Source organism: Monodon monoceros, unplaced genomic scaffold, assembly GCF_005190385.1.
Source record: "Monodon monoceros isolate NGI ecotype Baffin Bay Population unplaced genomic scaffold, NGI_Narwhal_1 Super_Scaffold_12, whole genome shotgun sequence".
Lineage (NCBI taxonomy): Eukaryota > Metazoa > Chordata > Mammalia > Artiodactyla > Monodontidae > Monodon > Monodon monoceros.
The window spans coordinates 105,211,611-105,228,712 of NW_021703768.1; the positions used below are offsets into that span (position 1 = coordinate 105,211,611).

A 17,102-nucleotide genomic window follows, 5' to 3' on the forward strand; every position below is an offset into this window, starting at 1 on the left:
CCTGAGACATGTGCCCTCATGGCAGAACCAAGCCAACCATGGAAGAACCCAAGTTAATAACTAGCCCAGTCCCGTATATGTGCAGAACTGAACCAGCAGCCCTCCCATCAAGACTAGCAAATCATATCCGCTGTTGTGGCACCCCAGAGTTATAATGTGGCCTCCTCACAGAAGAAGGAATTTACAGTGAAGGGTTGATAAGTTTCCCTTACTTTTCACACTTAAAACATTTTAAGGGTGCAAGAGACACTTTTGGAAAATCTACATATTCCCTTGCAGCTTATATAACTATCCTTCTAGGTCAGGGGTCTTTGACCCTGGGCATAAGGCTTCAGAAAACCTTTGTGACTTTATTTGAACACTGGGTGTCTGTGCATTTCAGGGGAGAGAATTCAAGCTTTGATCTGATTCTCAAACATATTTGCGGAGAAGAAGCACTGTTCCAGGGTATCTTCCTAAACTGTCTTAAGACACTCTTTGGTCTAATCCAACTCTCTGAGCTTTGATGAATATGGGAGTATGGGCAGTAGGATTTGACTGCCTTCTGAGAATCCATAATCTCTCTTTAGACCCTGGTTTAAGAAAAACATCAACCTAGGGCACAAACTATAATATTTAAAAAATTAATTGTGCAGTTGTAGGGCAGCAGAATCATGAAAGCAGCCAAATTAAATTAAAGGGCTTAAAGAAAAAAAGGACTTTTACTGGACAAAGATGGCTAAACTTCAGACCACATAAAAAAATCAATGCACAGATGATTTCCACACAATAAAAGAGTAAAAAAAAAACGAACAGGGTTTCATCACATAAACTGTGATAGGGAAAAGACAAAACTTTAAAAGGGAAGTAAACCATCCACACCTCTGTGCTAGTTTTCTCCTTTCTAAAATGGAGAAGGTTGTACATACAAATAATAGAACACGAAAGTACCTAGAACAGCGGCACAGGGTAAGGACTCAGTAAATGGTAGTATATTAAGGTAAATAGGATGTTGAGAAGGAGTCAAATAAAAATGATAGCAAGGAAGGCTAAGATACGCTTTCTATAAAATCTGACACTGAACCTTGCAAACCTTATGCTACGTGAAGGAAACGAGTCACAAAGGACCACACGCTGCAGGGTTCCATTTATAGGAAATGTCCAGAATAGGCAAATCATAGAGATATAGAATAGATTCTTGGTTGCATTGGGCTGGGGGGAGGGGGCGGGGGCGGGGATGTGAGGACTGGAGAGTGAAGGCCGAAGTGTGTGAGGTTTCTTTTTAGGGTGATGAAAATGTTCTAAAATTGACTGTGGTCTCCTCCTCCAGGGGCTCATCTCATCTTGAAGTTGCTTGTATACATTGTCACTTCTAAGTAGGGGAATTCTTTTTTCAATTTTATTCTTTATTTTTGTAATACTTTTCGTTTTCCCACACATTTAAACAATTGAATTATAGACACTTCCCTGGTGGCACAGTGGTTAAGAAGCCTCCTGCCAAGGAAGGGGCCGCGTGTTCGAACCCTGGTCCGGGAGGATCCCACGTGCCGTGGAGCAGCTAGGCCTGTGCGCCGCAGCAGCTGGGCCTGCGCTCTGGAGCCCGCGGGCCAGGGCTGCTGGGGCCGCGTGCCTGGAGCCCGTTCTCCGCAGCGGGAGAGGCCACCGCGGTGAGAGGCCCGCGCACCGCGGCGAGGAGTGGCTCCCGCTCGCCGCAACTAGAGAGGGCCCGCGCATTGGCGAAGACCCAATGCAGCCATAAAAATAAAAAAAAAAATTGGACTGTAGGTGATTTACAATGTTTCAGGTGTACAGCAAAGTGATTCAGCTATACATATATATGAGTGTGTATAGAGAGAGATATATATACACATATATGTATATCTATATTCTTTTTCAGATTCTTTTCCATTATCAGTTATTACAAGATATTGAATACAGTTCCCTGTGCTACACAGGCGGTCCTCGTTGTTTATCTATTTTATCTGTAATAGTATGTATCTGTTAATTCCAAATATAGTAGTGTGTATAAATTAATCTCAAACTCCTAATTTATCTCTCCCCCTGTTTACCTTTTGGTAACCCTAAGTTTCTTTTCTATGTCTGTGAGTCTGCTTCGTTTTGTAAATAAGTTCATTTGTATCATTTTTTAAGACTTCACATATAAGTGATATATGATATTTGTCTTTGACTTACTTTACTTAGTATGATAATCTCTAGGTCTAGAGTAAGACAACTCCTAAATTTTTTTTAGCACATATAAAAAGTACACAAGTCATAAATAAGCTGGTTGATGGATTCTCCCAAAGTTTAAAACCCATGGAACATACAGATCAAGAAATAGAATATTCCTAGAGTTACAGAACCCTCCTTCCCCTCCCATGCCCCTTTCCAAGGGAAATCACTATCCTGATTTTTAATATCCTAGATTAGTTTCACCTACTTTTGAACAAGAACTTTGCCTATTTTTGAGTCACCAGTACATACACTTTAGTGTCTGGCTTGTTTTGCTTAACATTATATCTGTGAGATTCATCTATGCTATTGTTGTAGTTGTAGTTCATTTATTCTCATTGCGTACAGCATAATTTATTTGTCCATTCTACTGTCATTTCTGTGCCAAGCCATCCTGAAGCCTGAGGAAAAGTCAGTAATACTGATCCTGCTTTTATTTAAAAATTTGATATTTTGTTCATCATGGAGTTTTTGCATTACTTTTGATTGAAAAAATCCATCACATTAAAATATTATTTATCTTGAGTATTAGATTTTTGGGCATCATTTAAATTTTGCTCCTGAGGTGAGGGCTTACCTCACTCTGGTTCCAGCCCTGTCTGCTAGAGATGGACACATGGATTTTATACAGTTTTTGGCAAGTATAGGTAGTGTTGCTCTGAACATTGCTGTACATGTTTCATGGTGAACACAGGTATGCATTTCTGTAAGTATATACCTAGGAGTGAAATTTCTGTAGACAAATTAAAAAAATTTTTTTTATTAAAAAAATTGACTGTGGTGATGGTTACTGAACTCTGTGAATACACTGAATGTCACTGAATTGTATGCTTCAAATCCGTGAATTATGTGGTAAATGAATTGTATCTGAATAAACGTGTTTTAAAAAATCTGAGACCGAAAAACAGCCTTGGTAAAAGTGACTTGAAGTGTCTTGTAGATTTCCCTACAGACCTCCCCCCCCCCCCGCATGAACCCTGTTTTGTAGATATTTCTTTCCGCCTTGCCATAGCTTCATCCAACAGGGTCATGCTTCAGACATACGCATCTGTCAGGTACATCTTACAAGCAGCCGAAAATGTGTATATTTTGATGAACGAATGACTTCTGGGTTTCAACATTAAACTCATAGCTTTTAAGCAGATGAGCCAGTGTTTAGCAAAATATTAGAGCCCTTTTCTTACTTTCATCTCTCAGGCCTTGTCTCCCATCATCGGCCAGCTTTAATGCAAAGATCTAGCCTTTGGAAGTAAGCAAAGTGTTAGGAGGGGCTGCATAATTTTCTAGGATGGTGAATGTTTTCTCTTCATCTGCTGATTTCTGCTTTTATTGACTCTACACAGATATGTCCTTAATGCCTATAAACTCTATTTTACAACTTTCCTGCTATTCCTACCTGCCAGCAGCATTTCACGTGTACTACACTAGCCATTTTCCCTCAGAGCCCTAAAAGATTTTGAACTTCACCATTTATGCCAACTTTCTGTCTCTAATAGGGTCGCTGGAGGTGAAGTGATGGTAAAATAATGAGTAGAAAATATTTCATTTTCTTCTTTTAATCTGACCTCAGTCTTCACAAACAGATGTTTTACACATTTTAATAGGTGGCACACCGAAGAATTAAGCCTGCTTTTCAGTATTCTAAACTAAAAGCTTCAAAAGACTTTCTCTTTCATGTTAGACACACACAAACATAACTTTGCTCTCATGTATCCATCACAGCATAAACCTATCCCTCTAGCTCTGTAATAACGGATGGCAAAGAAACAGTTTTATCCCAGACAATCTCACGGGGTCCCTGTCTCTTCACGAATGAAGTCAGGCAGCCGTGAGGCACCGCACAGGAATGTAAGTTTAGTGAACAATATGGAGGAGGAAAGCAAAGCGACAAGACCTGACAGAGTCTTTCTTATCTTTCCCCAAATCTGCGGCACCTGTCAAGAAAGGGAAGCGAAGAACCGAGGCAATTACATACATAATTCAAGAGAAAAACCAGGGTTCTCCTTCATGAGCTGCAAGACCAGTGTCACCTATCCGAGTTATGTAGATGACAGTCTTTAAAGAAATTTACCTCGCGTGTGTGTACAACCATATTATGAGCGATTAACCTTCACAACCTGTTCCTGAAAGGAGGGAAAAGGCTCAAACATTTTGAGTTCACCAGGCTTTCTAATAACATCTCTCCCTTAGGAGAGATCTCAGAAGAAATGGGTGACATAATGGCTCACGGAAATGAAGACGCAAGTGCAGAGAAAGAGTAACTAGATGGAAAGGGAAAAAGTCAGGGTGTGTAAAGTCCCTTGGAAATGAAGAATGAGTTTTCTGGCTTCTAATAGGGTGGTGTACCTAAGAGCTTTGTTTCCCCGAGACCAGGGTATCAGGAGCACAGAGAAGAACTGCCATTCCACTGTCCCAGCACACAGGAGTCTGGCACAGCTCGTTGTGGTTGTGTTGTTTTAATGCACTTCACTTCTTAGAAGTAGTTTTAGATTCACAGCAAAATTGAGTGGAAAGTACAGAGAGGCCCAATACACCCAGTGCCTCCCCACATGTACAACCTCCCCCATCATCAACATCCTCCCCCCAAGACTGGTACATTTGCTACAGTCGATGGACCTAGATTGACAGGTCATCATCACTCCAAGTCCACAGTTTATATTAGGGTTCACTCCCGGTGTACATTCTGTGGGTTTGGACACATGTATAACGACAGGTAGCCACCATTGCAGTGGTGTACATTGCCCTAAAAATTCTCTCTGCTCTGCCTGTTCATCCTGCCCTCCCCGCTGACAGCTCTGGATTTCACGGACGAAGCCAACGTCAAGAGGAAATCGGGGCTTTAATCATCACTTTTTGCATTCTCCCCTTTTTAAGGGGCATTTAGTCCCTTAGAAAGGCTGGTTGTCCTCGCTTCTGTGTGTGCTTGCACCTGTGTGTGTCAATAAGCAAGTGAAAGAAAGTAGTCTTGAGCCAGAAAGGAAGAAGCCAGGTATGGTGGCAAGTGCATGGGCTCTGGAGCCAGAGGAACCTGCATTCTTCTTCTGCCTTCTCTGCTTACTAGCCCTGTGGCTGAAAGTCTTTAAGATCTCTGAAGGGTGAGATTTCAGAATCTCAGCTTCCTTATCTACCAAACGGGATAATATCCATTCTAGGGATACCCGAGACATTGAAATAAGATGACTATATAAAGTGTATAGCATATAATATTTCCCCTCTGCCTAGGAAATGGTTAAATAATTTAAAGAAGAGAAAACTCTGGAGTGTGAACATCTTAAGGATAAAAATAGATGGAGTCACAGCGAAATGAATGAATGCCCCAGGATTGGAGTGTCATGTCAAGATCTGTGCCTGTGCTAGAAAACGAAGATCTTAGCGTCAACGGGCAAAGCAGGGTGTTATTCAGTGAATAAATGGCCACTGAGCTCCCACTGCTTAACTGAGGATACTTCTCCACTTGGCTCATTCGAATATAATTGCCCATTAGGCAGCATTTAACCATAACCATGTACTGCTCACAATATTTCACACCACTATGTGTTTAAAAATGTGTATTCTTTCTCTGGATTTAACAGTGTCAGGTGTTGGCACTTACAACTGAAAAGGCAAGAGCAAGGCAGGCAGAAGCCCTCAGTGGGGAGTTTCATGCATATTTGGTAACTCTGCACCTGAAGTCTGCACCAGGGCTTATGCAATTTATGTCTCACTTCAGTTCAACCTGGTGCCTTCTACCTGCACAGGGCAGCTCCTGTGAGCTAACTGTGCCTTGTTATTTCGGCAGGAGTTAGGAGAGAGATGATTACTGGATGTATTCATTCAGTGACATTTCACTGCTCCTGGATCACACCCGCCTTTACAAAGCTCTCCCGCTAGCTGCCCAGGGACACTTTCCCCTCCACCCGCTGCCCCCCGAGCTCCCATATAGTAACTTCGAATTGTCTACCTTTCCAAGAAATGGACCCCTTGGTGGCCAGCACTACCTGTACTATTTGTTCTTACATTTGGAGGTAGCTCAAAGGGGCTGGAATCTTTCAGCATTATCTCTTTCATTCTGTTTACTTCTTGTTCTTGGCCCAGGTGTGCTTCAGGGAAACCTGGCTGAATTTTCTCCTGTCTTTGAGACTACCTGAGGATGAATTAGTGACGACTCCAGACATTTTCTCCCTGCCCCCTCAAGAAGCTGTTCTTTGAAAGGTATGTCACTCACAAAATGGTGACATTCGTTAATTCTAGGTGGTAGATACAAACCTGTTTATATATTGTTCTTTGCCCTCCTCTGTATGTGTTAAAGCACAGAATAATTAAAATTAAAAAGTTGTGTGAAACAATTCTTGGTGTTTCGCATCTTTGCGCCTTGCTGCAGGAAACCCTCAGGTGGGGAGGGGTTGAGGGCAGCTACTAGGACCAAGAAAGGTCCTCTTGAAAATGTGAATTCTAATTTGTATTTCAACCCAAGCTTACTGTAAGTATCAATACAATTTAAAATACTAGAATTGGTCATGTAATTCTTTTAGTGCATGGAACAGGATTTCCCCCCCAAATTAGTCCTTTCCCAGCAGTGGATGGCTGAAAACCCAGGCACCAGTCAGTTAGCTCCCTTTCATCTGGCATGGCCGTGTGAACACTTCAGTTGGCTTACTTTTTTAATGAAGTGATTTTTAATGAAGCAAGCTGCGAATTTAATAGGTACCTTAAAACAGCTTCTTTGTAACTAAGCCTTAAGTAACGAAGCAACTGCCAAATTAATCACCAGAACCAAGAGGAAAAATCCAAGACTGAACAACTGCAGGATCAAGCATCGCTGGACTTCGGTCATCAGGCAGGTCATCTCAGCTGCTGGACAAAGGATGGGGAGGCTGGTGGCTTGCTCAGCAACTTTATCAGAGGTCAGGGAAGTGCTTGGCCAACACTAAGGGATGCTGCGGGGCAACGTACTTCTCACCACTGTTGGTGCTATTACCCCGCCTCTTAGTGGTTTATTTATTGTGTGATGTTGAACCAGCCACTAATAATGTGCGGACAATAGAAGGGAGATCATTAAGTTCAGTCTGTGTTACCCTGGAAGAAAGATGTTGGTAGAAAGAGATCACATAGCATTAGCGAACTCTTTTAAACTCTTTGAAAGACATCACCCAATTCTGGAATCTCAAATGTAAATAGTGGGCACATAATGCAAGAGGGTGAAGAGGGCTGGGTGGGTGTAAGCAAAAGGCAAGGCCTGGGGGAACTGGAAAGTGCATGCATGTCTCACCTGAAGGCATTCACACTAAAAAGTGTTAATTCAATAAAGCACACCTGTGTGCGTGAATGAGGTCGCCAGTTGGCTAGTTCTGCTCTGTTTCACTGGTGAGGAAGCTGATGCATTAAGAGGAGAAATGACTTGTTCAGGTTCTCACTGAGGTGGTGGGCAGCCAGCTGGCTGTCTCATGGTTCTAGAACAGTAGCCACGGCCAGGATGTTAAGCCCTGCTAGGAAAAGTCACCGGCACAGATGTCACTCAGTGGGTCTTTGCCGTGTTGTCCGGAAAACAGACACAAAGTCCCTCCACACGCTCCCCTTTCTGGTACATTATCTTTCCTTTGTCCTTCATGCTACGAGTCCTGACTCTGCTTTGGGAGGCCTTAGCCTGGCCTGGAGCGGGTGGAAGTGCTGCCTCTGGGAGATTGAGCCATAGAGGAGGGGCCTGATCAGCCCCAGGAGAGCTGAGGACCTGTGCTCAGTGCACAGGAAGGTGGGAAGTGGGAACTCCTGGTGGGTTCAGGTAAATCCCTCCCCCATCCCACTGCGCAAATGCTGCTGCGGTGCTTGTCTTCTATTCGTCCCTCCAGAATACAGGAGAGAGCGAGGCCTGAGTGCAGCTCCTGAGACCTTCCTTCCTCCTCACTGGGATCTTGACCTCACATAACCACCGGAAACCTGTGTCTTCATCTACCAAATGGGTAAGACGATCGTTTTTCCCCAATACTATGGTGAAGCCTTTGCTTGCCCAGAGTTTGGATTCAGAAAGGCTTGACAAACGCCAGTTGGGCCTGAATCTTTCCAAACGGCTTGGTCCTCCCCATCCCCCAAAACCTTCCTCTGACTCGGGCAAGTGTCTCGCTGCCAAGCCCTGAAGCATACGTTTTCTCCCCACTGGCTACCAGTGGTACAGGGCTCCTGCCACCTGCCATTCTTGAAAACCTCATGGAGGACTGATGACCGAACGGCAGCCAGGATTTGTGAGAATCATCACATTTGTTGTGTGGCTCAAAGCAGTGGTGCTAGTTTGTGTCATATAAGCCCTTGTCCAACTGTGTCTGTCCTGAACTGTAAGGGCAAAGGGTCATTTTCTTTGATTTACAACCACAGGCCCCAAATACGATACAGGGTTTGCAACTGGGGGAGGGAAGGTTCTCCATTCATCCGTTTATTCAACGAACAGAGGCTTCGTGATTGCCTATCACATGCTGTGAATATGGTCCAGCCACCTTTCTCACTGGCCTGCCCTTCGCTTGCGGGTTGGAATGAAGAGGGGAGCTTGCCTGCCTTCCTTCGAGGAAGTAGGTGGTCCTCATGCCTGGGAAGCTTTCTCAATCAGTTTACACCCCCTCTGGTGTCATTCCCTAATTATCCCAATGCTACAAGGGTTTGCTGATGAAAATGAATACTCTGAAACACAAAGCTCACGTTTTTACTTCCAATAATACATTAAAAATCAAAACCAGGGACTTCCCTTGTGGTCCAGTGGTATAGAATCTGCCTTCCAAGGCTGGGGACATGGGTTCAATTCCTAGTCGGGGAACTAAGATCCCACATGCCGTGGGGCATCTAAGCCCTCACGCCTCAACTAGAGAGCCTGAGTGCTGCGAACTACAGAGCCCATGCGCTCTGGAGCCCGTGCGCCACAACGAAAGAGAAAACCCACATGTCACAACTAGAGAGAAAACCGTGTGCCGCAAGGAAAGATCCCACACGCCTCAATGAAGATCCCGTGTGCCGCGACTAAGGCCTGACGCAGCCAAAAATAAAATAAAATAAATAAATATTAAAAGGAAATCAAAACCAAACCAAACCCACTACAACGAAGTGAGCAACGTCTTCACCTAAGTCTGATAGAAACACAGTAGGAGGGTTTCAGTGAAGTCTCAAATCTATTAAATAGTGAAGCACCAAGGTACAAAGGCATTTCTTCACAGCAGTTCAACTCTGCCCCCTGTTGTATAGCTAGAGATGACAGTGAATCCAGGGCACACTTTAAAACCATTTTCCTCCAGTGACTTAAAAAAAAAATTATAAATAAAAAGTTTGAAAAAAAATCCTTAATCCTCAGTTCCCTTTATATCCTATTATTCTGAGTAACTGATATGTGTGAAAACAGTCTGTTTCAATTTAGCTCAACCTCTGACTCACAGGGAACAGCTTTTAAATTGTTCATACGATTCTTATCAGTCAGCTGGGGTTGGGTAAAGGAAATAGGAATATGGAAACCTAATCACTCCTTCTATGAAACATCACCGTGTCTCCCTGATTGGAGGAAGATCAGATCCTAGCAAGCCTTTCCTGCAGGTTTCCACCATTTCCTGGCTGTTTCACTTTAATCACGACATTGTTGAGCTGACCTATTACTTCATGAGTTTCCCGGGCAAGGGTGGGTGTTACTGATACACGTCTTAGGAAAGCCCACTGGCAGATATTCCCATCACTAGAAGCTGATGTTGCAAGCATGCTACTTGCACATAGCAACCTGGGCTTCCTTGGCAAACTGCTCAATCCGATATGCAATCATGGCAACAGGCTGAAGTCAAGGTGCACATTTTTGGGAACTGTGATATTTTTATTGGTTTGCTGTATTTCACCCTTATAAAAGAATGGTATTAGAGTTCAACTTACAGATAGAAATGAGGAAAACTGAAAATGAGCAGGGAGGAGACCATAAAACTACCCAGCCTGGTCATTCCGTGAATCCTTTTATGGTTAGTGGATGTCTATTTTCTGCCAATACCAGGTCAATATTTTGGAGCTAATTCATCTGACAAATCGCCACTGGGTTCATTTTCCGTCATCAACAAAAAATATGTAGCTTTCATGAGAGAAGTGCTGGCTGTGTAGGTATGATATGTATGTGGGTTATATCTGCTCTTCCTTTTTGCTATGGACAGTTCGAATGCTTTCCTTTCAAGCTTTGCCCAAGTAGGCACAGATCTTAGGAGATTTACCTTAGCTGGACAGTGGAGGAAATTCATCCACAATTGAATAAACCGGATGATCGCAATGCAGCTCTCTTGGGTTGAAACTAACTCTTGTTATACTTGCTTACTTAGCACCAAGAAAATATTTAGGGTATAAAACTGGCAATGAACTTAAAAGACTAACAGATTTAGTTCCGCCATGTAGGTGGGTAAGTAAGTAGACACACACAAGCAACTTACTGAAGTATAATTTACTTACCATACAATGTACTTATTTTAAGTGTAGAATGTATTTTTTTGCCCAAGAATTTGAGCCTTATAGAGGCCAAAGAGATCACAGAGAGCCTGTAGCTCACCCTCCGCACTGCAGCTCAGAGAAACAGCCACACCACCCAGATGGTCAGTGGTAAGTGGAGAGGTGATGCCCTATTTGGAGATGCTAATAGTACCCAGCCTATTGATTTGGCCATTTTGAGTAGAAACTCACCCTTTTGCAGGGAAAGGGAGGAAAGACTTTATGTAGCAGCCTGTGTAGAAGATGGCTCTGGGTTCCTGATATGTTAAAAATGAACATCCAACTGCTGGTTGCAGAGAGTGTAGGAAAAGATGGAAGGGGAAGTGTCTTCCCAGCAGGAATATTGAGGAAGATGAAGGCTTACGGTGAATGAAGGACTGAGAGTTTACTAAAGAATGGGAGTCTGAGGTGTTACAACAATTCCGACTGATGTAACGTCTGGATGCTGACAAATAAAATTTATAAATGACTTTTTCAACCACTTCCTCTAGCAATGGAGTTATTATTATCCCATTGATTTTGAAATGAAATGTTATGGAATTTTCTTGCTTTAATGAGAAGGCAGATCCAACTGGTAAATAAAGTAATGATGAAAGCAATTAAAAGAGTGGAAATGAGAAATAAAGTAACAATACTCCTAATGCTTAGCCCAAATAGGCAGGTTTTGCTGATTTACTAAAAAGATTCATGTTCATCTAGAGGTAAACATATTGGGAAGCAATGCTCACTGTGAATAAACCCGCCCTTTGGTAAGAGGATAAAAGTCAATTAGTAATGTCATTTGTTTAAAAATCTGCCTGCACCTGGTTCTCATTTGTCCTCCAGCTGAGAAACCAAAGACAACTTCTTTTTATTGCTTGTGGTCAAACAGCAAGTTCATTTCGCCATGGGATGATCAAATGGCCAGCCTCCCCGGCTTGAGAAGGTCTGCCTTTCACTTTCAACTTGTTCAATCATCATTAACTCTGAAAAATGTCACATTCCATTTGTGCAATGAAAATTTCACCACCAGTGACCGTTTGGGTGAAGTTTTTGTAGGCGAGGCCCTAAATCTTGCAGAGCACCTCACACATTCTCAAGGTCATTTGCCTCGTTTCCTTGTTTAATGACAGTTGCCTAAGATGCTGGAGTCTGTCTATAGCCTGACATCAGCAGCTCTGAAGAAACCTCTGTGTTGGGGTACGTGTCCCTCTCTGAGACTGAAAAGGTTCACACATATGTGTTATCTGACACGCACGCACCTACACCCCCTCCTTTGTTATCTATTGTATTATGCATACACACACTGGGGTTTTTACCAAGCAAAAGTCTTCTTTACTGGGGATAGACCGGTAAAAAAAAGACCACTGGATGCAACCCATTCAAAGCAGGGTTTCCTTACTTTGGGAAGTCGGCTTCCCTGGACGAAGCTGCAATATCAACTTGGGAAGGTTCCAAAAAGTTTCTGGAAAGGAGAAATAGGCTTCTTTTTAACGTTTGCCACTGGGCTTGGAAGTCTGCACCTCCTTTGTTTATTATTTAATTATATTTCCCCCTCTGCAGAGAAGTTCTGAAATGCAAATCCCAATGAATGCGGCATTGGGCCAAATCCCTCACAGCACTCTACAAAAATGAATTTCTGGAAGTGGATGTCAAGGAGCAAGATGCCTAAATTAAGAGGTCACTTGATCCAGAATCTTAAAGAGAAGCATAGTGTTTATTGGGGCAAGTCAAATAAATTTTGTGCCATTTGGCAAGCAAGTCATAGTTAAAACAGGCCCCAGTTACAGGTCCTGATTAAATTTTCAAGGTCAAAACCAAAAGAATGTTTAAGCTGAGCTCCCTATAGAGCCTTAGTGCCAGGGTGCTAATACACCATTTTAAATAGCCTCCAAGAAGGGCTTCTTGATTTCTAGCTCTAGTTTAATGTCAAAGTTCCACTGGGTCAGCTGCTGAAATAAGGAGGAGGTTATCAGCCTGACTGGATTATAGGCACAATGTGTTGGTCCCTTTCAACTAGCTATGCTTCATAATGTATTAGAATATTTCTTGTTGCCGATATCCAAGTTTTGATTGACTAGAAGCTGGGGGTAGGAGAGAAGGCAAAAATAATCTAATAATTTTTTCCAATTCCCCCAGTTAATACAAGACCAGACCCTGGGTCTAAAGAAGCATCACATGGCCCCTAAAATAGGAAAAGGAATGTCCTGACATTTTAATGGCTGAGTTGACAGCATCCCTTTTAAGAAAAGAGATTCCAATCCTAAGAATCTCTTTAAAAAAGAGATTCAGGTTATTAGCTGAAAAAAGCTTGCATGTAATTTCCTAGGAGAGACTGATACTTTTCTTATTCAAACACTTGAATATGTATCTGGTATTATAAGTGTATAATAAATATTAACTCATTTAACCCTCATAGTAATTCCAATAGGTGAAGTCACTTACCTAAGGTCATAGAACTATTCAAACCCAGAAGTCTAGGTCTATATGCATTATACAATGCCACTATTTTTTTTCACAAAGACTCCTCAGACTAGGCAACCCAAATGCCCATTTATCTGTTGCTTCAAGGTGAGCAGATGGTGTGCAAAGAGAACAGTGTCTGATCTGTTTGCTCCACGTCACAGGAATGGGAAATGGAGATCAAGTCTCTAAACGTCCCTTCTCACACTGATTTCTCCCACTCTCTCGTCTCCACCTTGTGGAGGTCACCTTTCTACTGTTGGCTCCTTAGTGCTGGCTCTGTCTGTCTGTCTGTCGGTCTGTCTCTCTCTCTCTCTCTCACACACACACACACACACACACACACACACACACACAGAGCTATTACTGTGCTTCAGTGAAGCTGCACAGGGTTTGTGATCTGGGCATAAAAGCAGACATCATTTGCTCATTAGAGTTAAGTTTTCAAGACGTGCCACAATTACTGACCTCCACTAACGGCCTGGGTTTGCGCTCGACTGCAAACCTGAAGTGGCAGAGTTCACAGTAGCTGGTGTTTGAGGATGACAGCCAGTGCTCCAGGCAGCTCCGATGAATTGTCCCCAGGGTCCCTGTACATTCACATGGAGAGAGCAAGTCCTCTTGGCTGCTGCCCTCGTGGCAGATCCTGCACATCGGCCGGTCATTGAAGGGGCTGCAAGAGAAGAAGGGGCACCTGCTGGTAACGGGCTGGAAACCACTGCCATGCCGTGGTCCTCTGGCTCTGTGTCCTTCGGACCCTCACCCGAGGCAGCTGCTCAGAACAGACACCTGGTTCACAACCCGAGATCTACACTGGCACTCAGTAGTGGGAGCTGGGGTCCTTGGGCGTCTACTTCTGTCAATACAAAGAAATAGGGGGTGACCAATACCAGAGCAGGTGGGACCAGGGTCATAAGCGAGTGAAAAGGAGCAATGTGTTAATTTTACCTTAGACATCGAAGTAGTTCAGGCAAACTACCAATCAAAAAATAAAAATCATCCCTAGCTATTAAGAAGTTGTTTTGAAACGACACCAATTGTAGTTTCTAGACAAGCTGCATCTTTTGAACCAGGCTGGGACACTTTTGAATGCCCAGAGGTTCCTTTCCTTTCTTCTTTCAGTGGGATAGGCGAGTGAGAGGAGGGAAACGGACTGGCGGCCTACCTTGAAGCTGCCACACAGAACTGCAGTCTGAGCCAGAGCACGACGCTGTGGCAGCTTGGTCCTTGGAGCTTTCCTAGGATGCACTTTGGAACGCTGAGGACAGTAAGCTGAAAGTGAGTAATGGTACGTGCTACCAAGGTGGCCTCAGTCCACAGCTTGGCCTTTAACTTGGAAACACCACCCCTGCACATTCTATGAGGACACACAGGGTAGTGGTTTGTGAGGCAGGCTCTGGAGTACAGCTGCCTGGGCTTGAACCGCAGGTCTGCTGCTCACGAGCTGGCTAACTTTGGGTGAGTTACAGCATCTCTCTGGACTTTAGTTTCCTCATCTGTAAAATGGGCACAAAGCATGATGCCTTCCTCATATGGCGACTGTGAGGATGAGAAAAGATAGTCCAGATTACAAGCTTAGAAGAGGGACTAGCACGTGGTAAGTGCCTAGTTAATGGTAACTATTTTCACTTGTAGAAAAACTCAGGTTGGGGAAAATCAAAAAACATGGCCCTCATCACATAAGTCAGAGGCCAATGGAAGGCTCAAACCAATATGGCCTCACTTCTCAATGGATACTGGAGGAATATCCCTCTCTGATTAATGTCTTCTTATATTGCTAGAGGTCCTTATTGGGTATTAGATTTTAAAATGTCATCATTGTATGCGCCAACCCAAGGACCAGACTCTTTACCCACCCTCTCCCGCCTCTTCCCGTCCCCCAGAGATGACAGTGTTCCAGGTTTATGCCCACCACTCTCTTTGACTCCATCTTTGTGGAAAGGCCTTTCTGGGGATGATCCTGGGAATGAGTGAAGGCTAAAAGGGGATTAAAAGAGGAAAGGATCTCCTTCCCACTTGCCAAAAGACCCCCTCATGCTCAGGGGTGGGAAAAGAAAGTTTAAAGAGTTGACTTTTTTCTCTCAGTATTACTGGCCTCTGTCATTCACACTGAACCAAATGCGTGTAAAACTGTAAAAGCTCTGGTTTACGTTTCTATGTGGTAGAACACACACACACACACACACACACACGCACATTGGCTCACAGGTCTCAGTCGTTTCAGCTCTGCAGACTGTTCTCCCTGATCAGATGAGGTGATTGATGGCTCGAGGGTGACGGGGGCATATGCAGACAGATAACTAACCGTCTCAGTTCACAGCAGAGCAGTGATGCTCACTGCCTCATCGTATATTGAGTTCTACCTAACCGATTGTTACAAGTTTTCCCAGAGGTGGAAAAATATATATTGACCTTTTTAATTTTTTTCCTATTTCTTCCCTTTGCAATAGCCACACGGATTGAAAGTAGATGGCACATGGATAATGTTTACAACACGTGGCAGTGTGTGAGTCCGTGTCTGGTGGCCACCATGTGTGGGGCTAGGAGGGGGGGGACAGAGAATGTTGTGGTGTCACTAGGAGTCCTGCTGCAGGGGCACGTAGGTGGGCCTGTATCTGCACCGGAGGGGTTGGCTGAGTTGCTCAGACCAAGGTAAGCAGTCGAGGTCTGAGTGACTGACTCAAAGTTTCAGGGCCGGAAGTGTCAGCACTGAAACCAACAGGCAAGTCCAGTGTTTTACAGTCGTAAGTCCCAATCCCACTTACCCATTCTGAAACTAATGGAGAAGCCAAGGAGTACCTAGTGGCCAGGCAGCCTGTGGCTCTCAACCTGCCAGTGGGCAGCAAGAGCACCAGAGGAGACCTCCAGGGACAAAGTGCTGGCCTGGATAAGCCGTCTCCGGGCTGCTCAGAGCCTTCATTCTGGCTCCGGTCTATCACTTGGGGGAGACAATGATACTTCACGGGGCAGAGTGTGTATGAAGGATCGTGGCTGGGATGCAGGGAGAGCGAAGAAGGAAGCAGCAGAAGAGGCCCCCATCTGGGGATGCGCCAGAGGAGACTCCCCCGGGAAGTAGCTGTGGACAGCCCCCATCACGGCATGCTGAGTAGCCTGCATGTCAGAACGTCACTTCAAAAGTTTTGCCCACATATCCAATCACTTTGGCTCAGTCATCTGAAACCAGGTGCCTCCTTCATTCTATTCTAACAAAGGGCTACCTTTGTTAGCACCTGGAGACAACGAAAATGTAATTACTGTAGTAAGGTCAACATAACAAATGTTAAGCAAGCAACCCTGTGTCTTGTGGGATCCTCCCCTGCCTGCCTCTCTGCAAGTGTGACTTTAAGCGGAAAAGTCCACAACGTGAGTTTTATCTTTTTGCCCCATTGCTATAGGAACGGCCATGACAGAACATGTGTAGTTTTTTTTTTTTCCCCCTCCCAGTACCTCCTCTCACCTGACACAAAGACCTGAGCACTAATTACATTCCCTTTAGCATTTCCCATCTGACAGCCCTCCGAATTGATTTTAACTGTGGTACTACCTCTGGGTGGCAAGGGTCCGCACTACTGTTGACAGCAGCTGCCCGTCCTTGGCTGAAACTTGCATGACATACTGCGGCTGCCCATTCACTAGGCTGCCACAGTCCTCCACGGTCTTCACCACGGGTGCAGCTGAACTGGTGCAGTCTGGCAGCACTTCGGGCAGGTGACTGCAGCGGCTGGTTGTCATGGTAACGGACAGCAATTACTCTGCTAATGGCTTCCACATTCATACAGGATTTCCATCTAAGAGAGATCAGAAAACAGTTTACTTGGTCAGGGTGGTTAATAGAAAATGGACAATTACAGGCCACCATCATCATGTCATTATTTAATAGAAATAACAGGGGTGGCCTAGACGCCGTACGTTATCTTGCTACCATTTAAAACGCATGCGCACACTCAGCCCACAAGAAACAGTGGACGTGGTTATGAACAGGACAGCGA

General features: G+C 44.2%; 1 protein-coding gene across 2 annotated transcripts in view; it reads right to left on the reverse strand.

Moving 5' to 3' along the window:
• The window catches only part of MARCH3 (membrane associated ring-CH-type finger 3), a 37,342-nt gene extending 20,440 nt beyond the window's left edge, over positions 1-16,902 (reverse strand). For both annotated transcript variants that reach the window (XM_029218102.1, XM_029218101.1), the window contains exons 1-2: positions 16,658-16,902; positions 13,582-13,786 (exon numbers count right to left, since the gene is read on the reverse strand). In XM_029218102.1, coding sequence (XP_029073935.1) covers positions 13,582-13,786; positions 16,658-16,845 — 393 coding nt within the window. In that variant the 5' untranslated portion in view covers positions 16,846-16,902. The remainder of the gene's footprint in view (positions 1-13,581; positions 13,787-16,657) is intronic.
• Positions 16,903-17,102: the final 200 nt, after the last annotated feature.